Source organism: Panthera pardus, unplaced genomic scaffold (genome assembly GCF_024362965.1).
Source record: "Panthera pardus isolate Hobbes unplaced genomic scaffold, ASM2436296v1 HiC_scaffold_10, whole genome shotgun sequence".
NCBI lineage: Eukaryota > Metazoa > Chordata > Mammalia > Carnivora > Felidae > Panthera > Panthera pardus.
The window spans coordinates 97,375,145-97,381,734 of NW_026526655.1; the positions used below are offsets into that span (position 1 = coordinate 97,375,145).

The 6,590-nt window shown below is 48.1% G+C and overlaps 1 protein-coding gene across 1 annotated transcript in view; it reads right to left on the bottom strand.

Moving 5' to 3' along the window:
* Window positions 1-5,976, bottom strand: part of GPR39 (G protein-coupled receptor 39) — a 192,739-nt gene extending 186,763 nt beyond the window's left edge. Inside the window, exon 1 of the mRNA XM_019454225.2 lies at window positions 4,791-5,976. Coding sequence (XP_019309770.2) covers window positions 4,791-5,646 — 856 coding nt within the window. The 5' untranslated portion in view covers window positions 5,647-5,976. The remainder of the gene's footprint in view (window positions 1-4,790) is intronic.
* Window positions 5,977-6,590: the final 614 nt, after the last annotated feature.

Consider the following 6,590-nt stretch of genomic DNA (forward strand, 5'->3'; position numbering starts at 1 on the left):
AGAAACATTTTCCATGTAATCAGTTGATACACATTAGTGTATAGGGGTTGATTTTTCAATTATATTTTGGGGTATGGTCTGCACACGAGGTGCAAAATTTCATGAAGTCAGTGACAAAGGAGCTGAAGAAACACATGAATCACATGGCGAGTCATTGACAAAGGAAGGTCTGGCCACATAGACCAGTTAGTCCTGACAGAATGGAAAACTGACAAGAAAGATGCCAAGGAGAGGTGCTTCAGTGAGGGTGATTTAAGTAGCAAAGAATTAGGAGACGCCCTTGGGAGAAAGCCCTCTTTACCATCTTGCTGAGAAAATCAAACACAAAGGCTATCACAGAATTTTGTCAGGAAAATCAGGCCCTCAAAAAAGCCACATTCTGGCAAATTATTCTGAGAATTAACATATAATTACAAGCTATGTTTTATAAAATAGGAGACAAATTTCTTTTCGTGATTTTCGCCTTTGTTTTTCACGATGGAAGTCCCAATCAAACCTGTTTCCACATGAAATTTTGGACTCAGTTTTAAGGAGCTAATTTTGGGGTGCCTGGGTGGCTCAGTTGGTTAAGTGGCCGACTTCGGCTCAGGTCATGATCTCGCGGTCCGTGAGTTCGAGCCCCGTGTCGGGCTCTGTGCTGACAGCTCAGAGCCTGGAGCCTGTTTCAGATTGTGTCTCCCTCTCTCTGACCCTCCCCTGTTCATGCTCTGTCTCTCCCTGTCAAAAATAAATAAAACGTTAAAAATATATAATTATTTATATATATAATATGTAAATATTATATCATATATATAATATATATATAAATATTATATTATACATAATATATATATAAATATATATATAAATATATAATATATATATAAAATATATATTTAATTACAAAAAGGAGCTAATTTTAACAGTTCTTTTTAGGTCCTCACCGTCCTCAGATGAAGAGGACCCACTGCCACCATCTCAGCTCCCACCCCTGCCCCACTTTCTGACTTGCACACACACAGGAGACATGACTTGACCTCCAAATCTGGGGTCTAAAACCCAGAGGACATGATTCTTACCTCCTTCTCTCAACCCACACATATCTAAATACACATCAACCTTCTTTTTAGAGCACTCCATTACAGCAGCAACGCTTTTTCTTTCTAATGTTTATTTACTTTTGAAAGAGAGAGAGAGAGAGGCACGAGCAGGGTAGGGACAGAGAGGGAGACACAGAATCCGAAGCAGGCTCTAGGATCTGAGCTGTCAGCACAGAGCCTGACGTGGGGCTCGAACTCACGGACCGGGACATCATGACCTGAGCTTCCGTCGGAAGCTTAACCAACTGAGCCACTCAGGTGCCCCTACAGCAGCAACTCTTAATCTTTTTTCCGCCCAGATGCACTTGACTGGGTGATGTCCATATTCAAGATAGTCTCCTATGAGCTACCCACGTTGGTATTGCAGTTCCTGCCCCTACATTTCACTCCCCTTTCTGTCACTCAGGAGAAGAAATCAGAATGCAAAGAAGTATAATCATTACAGAGTTCTGAATTTTGTATGATGTTTCCTGAATTTTGTAATTTCCTGATTCTCTGTAAAGCTTTTTGGTTTCATGATCACAGTTGAAAGCCAATCACTGCCTACAGATCTCTCAGAGGTAACTATAACCTAGTCTCTACCACTTAACGCTCTTGAAAGTTACTAATTAAAACTATACTTCTTTTAAACTACTCTGTTGTTCCACTTTGAGCAGGTGACATTTGGACAGCAAGCCTCATGTGCCACAGACACAAACATGGGTGTCTGTGGACCCAGATGCCACATGTGGTGTGGATAACTCCAAGTGAGAGTTCAGAAAGATAAAATGGAAGGTCTGGGAAAATGTTTTGAAAGGAAGGTTTATTTTGCATATCCTTAACATCCAAGGAATAAATAACGCAGCAGTTTCTCTTCTCCAGGCCAACAACCTCTGTTCTGGCATCACCAAGTATTACCATGGCCATATCAGCCATAACCTTGCAAATGGAAATTTATCTGGTACTGATTTCTCACTGGGCTAACAAGAGGCAAGAGACACTCACGTTTCCCGGAATGTTCACTTTTACATTACTATTGTTTTCTCCTGCTAACTGCTTGAGAGCCAGGAGGCGGCCCTGCATCTCTTTCTTTCCCTGATTTCCCAATTTGTTTTCATGATTCACCCAGCTGAGAACCTCAACCAGAATGAGGCACAATAGCAAAAGAGGCAGAAAGGAAAATTAATATTTTCTACATAGACTTCCTCATCTCGGGTAGATTTATGAATTTCGCTTCCGTTATGCAGAAGTTAGCATTTTTAACAATGAGGGGGGAAAATCTTTAATTGTTTTTTTTATTGCCTCAAGAGCTCCAAAGACATCTTGTGCTATGTCGTCATTTACATTTCACATTAAATGCAAAATATGTTTGAAATGAGCAAATATTTGTTTTAATTTGATACATCTGTTAACTGAAATGCTAAAAAGACAGCTAAATCACTATACTAAATTCAGCGATTTGTAAACAACTTATATATTCAGTTGTTCTGGGTTAAAAATGCCCCAAAGCCTAAGTTTTATGACACCCACAAAGTAAATTGCATTGTATTAATCTGATGGAGGCAGGCCGTGATTTCTTCCTCTTCACTCCATTAATTTATTTCCTAACTTGAGTTAATTAGCGAGGTTCCTATTTTTAAAAGCTCTTTGAAATTCATTGGGAGAGAGGGACATTTGCAAGAACTGCTTTGAAAACCCACTGCAAAGGAAATGAGCTAATACAAACGGTAAATTCCCCCAAGACATGATCGCACATTGAGCACCTGATTGCCAGTCAACAATCTTTCTGCCCGGAAAAGCAGTGGGCGATGAATACATAGTTGTTTTAAGAAAGAAGGAGAGAAGTGGAAGGAAAGAATGAGAGCAGCAGTGAGAACAAACTCCTCACAGGCAATTGCTAACTGGAGGTGAGGATCCCCAAGGTCCTATTCATCTCCAAGTATAAGTCTGTGGTACTCCAATTTGATGCTACAAAATGAAGACTGACTTCAACTTGGAACAATACCCATTGGGATAAATATAAAAATTACCCACTATTCAGAGAAATGATAACAAAAAAAAAATACAGAGATTGGCCCAACAGAGAACAAAGATAAATAAATTATTTTTCCTTGGTCAAATGAAGCCTTAATTCCTAAATTAGACCGGGAGGTAGTGCACTTTACTCAGAAAAAAAAAGGGAGGGGGGGATTCATTCACACTATAGTATAAATTACTGCTAAAAGTTTAAGATATGCCTAAGGGTATACCAGGGAAGAGAGAACTAGCCTTTCAATGGATATTCAAGCCAATCTAATATCCATTCCTTCCTGGAATACTCTGGGAAGCAGGAGGTGGGTGAGAGATTGAGTTGGGTTGGGTGTCCTTCCCAAGTCCCCAGATGTCAACACCTGCCACAGACTCCTTACTCCAACTTCCAGAGGCTGGCCCTAGGAGGCAGCAACACCACCAGCCTAATCTAGGTAGCACCTTCCTTTTCAAAGTCCTTTTTTGTTTCATTTTCACTTCAACATGAGCCTGTGTAAGCCACTGGGAACCACTCATTTCCCAGCCCTGGGAAGCAAGGTCACAATGTAGGAGCTGTGCTTATTTGAATTAGATCTTCTCTCTCCTAGACTCAAATTCCTCCTCTAGGAAATGGAAATATAAACCACCTAGCACAGCCCCTGATGCAGAGTAGGCATCCAAAAATTGCAAGCTCTTCCTCTCATTTTATACAGAACAGAAAAGTCAAGTCTGCTGTACAGACACAGCAGAAGCCAGGGGCAGGGCTGGGACAAGACCAGGTTCTTTCCATCCCTTCTCAAGTGCCTTCACATTTTCTTCCATGTCAACCCCCTGGCCCTTGAACCTGTTACTCAGGTTTCCCACACCAAAACAAACAGTGCCATGATTTATTCCTTTTCCTGATGCCACATTAGAAAGGGCTCCTTCCTTCTTTCCTGACACACAGAAGGACCTGGCTTTAAATATTTGCACCACAACAAAAGTTTGGAAAGCAAACAGCTTTCTCTGCAGTGGAATTGAGTATTTGGGATGATCAATCAAGTCCCAGGAACCTGTGACACCAGATTTTCTGGATCAAACAGGCTGGCCATACCTGCCACGTTTCTCTGTTCTGATAAAGGTATAGAGCCAACACAACAGAAACTTGAGAAGTACCCTGAGGACCGTGTGTCTGAAAGCTCCAGTTTCTTAAGACTTGGGTAGATCTCTCCAGGGGAATGTAACTGCAGCCTGGAGAGTGTGTGTTTCTGGCAGCCTGCTTCTCCCAAGGAGGAGAAAAATGGGAACAAAATCCAATTGCCTGAGGAAGGTTCTCCAGGGTAAAGACAGCTAGATAAGAATGCCCCCTTTTATCTCCACAGACCTTGATCCTTCTCAGAGGACTTTCACCTCTCCCACATTACCTAATGACCATCACACTTCTCAGTATGTTTAACTCCACTTTACTACAGGTATTCTGTGACTTGCCAGAGTCACAGAGCTGCTGTCCGGAAACATAGGCAGACTCCGGCTCCTGGTCTAGGGTTCTTTTCTCCGTTACCCAAGTCCCCAAAACACAGGAAAGAAGCATGCAGAGGTTCAGAGCAATGCCTCTTCAGCCCCAGCAAACGGAGGTGTACCCCGGCAAGGCAGGACGACCAGCTAAGAGGAGCACAGGGAATGGGGGGTGGGGAGGGGGAGGCCAGCTCCCTTGTTATCCCCTCCCCCCCTCCCCCCAGGACTCACTCAGGAAGATAATGGTCTGCCTCCTGGCTGTCTTGCTCTCCTCGCTCTCCGACTTGTTCAACTGCGGCCGCCGTCCCTTCCCGGCCAGCGTGCCCTGGCTGCTCCTCAGAAGCACCTGCATCATGTTCCAGCACATGAACGCCACAGAGACCAGGACCAAGAGGTAGATGACGAAGGCGCCAAAGATGCTGGACTGGAAGACAGTCCAGCGGTTGGAAAGGTTGGTACAGATGGACATGTTGGAGGTCTCCGGCTGCTCGTGGTGCCGCGTGCGGGAGACGTTGCAGGAGAGACCCCAGTGATTGGGCACGGTCACCAGGGGGTACTCGACTCCCATGGCAAAAAGCAGAGGCAACGCCACCAGGGCGGAGGTGACCCAGACGAAGCCAATCAGCAGCTTCACCTGGAAGGGCCCCGACACGGCCTTGTACCTGAAGGGGTGGCAGATGGCAACGTAGCGCTCAAAGCTGAGCGTCAGCACGTGCAGCAGCGTGGCATAGCTGCAGGCCTCGAAGAGGAAAGTGTGAATCTTACAGGACACGGCGTAGCTGGGCGTGGTCAGGGGGTTCCAGATGATGCTGTAGAACTCCATGGGCATGCCAACGAGGAAGACCAAGATGTCCGAGCAAGCCAGGCTCACCATGTGATCCGTCACCTCCTTCTGCAAGTAACCTTTCTTCTGCAGCACCTGGGTGACCCGAATGGTGACACTATTCCCCAGAATGCCCACCACGAAGATGGCCAGGTACACCAGGATGAGGGTGATTTTGATCCAGGTGGCCACCTCGAACTCGGGGACGTGGGTGTGATCGATGACATAGGAGCAGTCACTGCTAGGGTCCCTGTGCGAAGCCATGAGGGTGAAAGCCACGCCACCCGGTCCAAAGACCTCCTCAACTTGCCTTCTTCCTGCCAGCAGAGCCCAGAGCTCTGGGCTGCAACTCACCAGGGCCGGCCCAGCACTTGCTCATCCGCGCTCACCTGGAAAGAGTAACTTAGTACTTCTGGTGCTTTCATGGAAACTTCCTGGAGCAGCCCAACCTAGCAGGGGCCCGGGAGGCGCCTGGGGGTGGAGTTTGGTGTGTGTGTGTGTGTGTGTGTGTGTGTGTGTACGAGCCAGGCGGGGAGAGAGGAGGAAGGAGGTCTTACTCTCCCCGCGGGGAGTGAGTTCCGCGGCACCCCCAGCGCCCGCCCTTCCCCTCGCTGCCCCCGCTCGGCGCACCCCGCCAGGGAGTCCCCCGCCCCGGCTCCGGGCTCCCTGCCATTGCGGGCCTCAACCCACCCCCCTGCACCACCCTCTCCAGAGCTGCGGGGGGAGGAGCGGTCAGCGATTAATCATTAACTTCCGCGCACTGTGCTCCGGGGCCCCGCTGCAGACCCAGCCCGGCAGCGGGGTTTGACTCAGCACGCAGTCGTGGTCCCCAAATCAGATCTTGGCCCCGGAGCACAGGGCAACGAGTGGCCCCGCCGCCCACGCGGCCACCGCCGGGGCAGCGGTCGCCTCCTGTCCCGAAGCGCATTCCGGAGAGGCGCGGCCGCGGGGAAGCTGGAGTGCGTTCCCAGACTTGCAGTCCAGGGCTGAGGCTGGCGACGACGAACTTCCCCTCCCTGCCCTAATGTCCTTTCAGACGCTGTGCCACCGCCAGCATGGGAGCGGCGGGACCCAGGTGCCCGCGTCCCTGGCCTGCCGCCCTGGGGGAGCCAGCAAGCAGTTGCCTCCTTGGTGCCCTATCTTCCGACGCTCGGGGTGTTCCCAGCTGCCTCACGAAGTGAGCCCCAAGGAAGCTACCAGGAACTCCC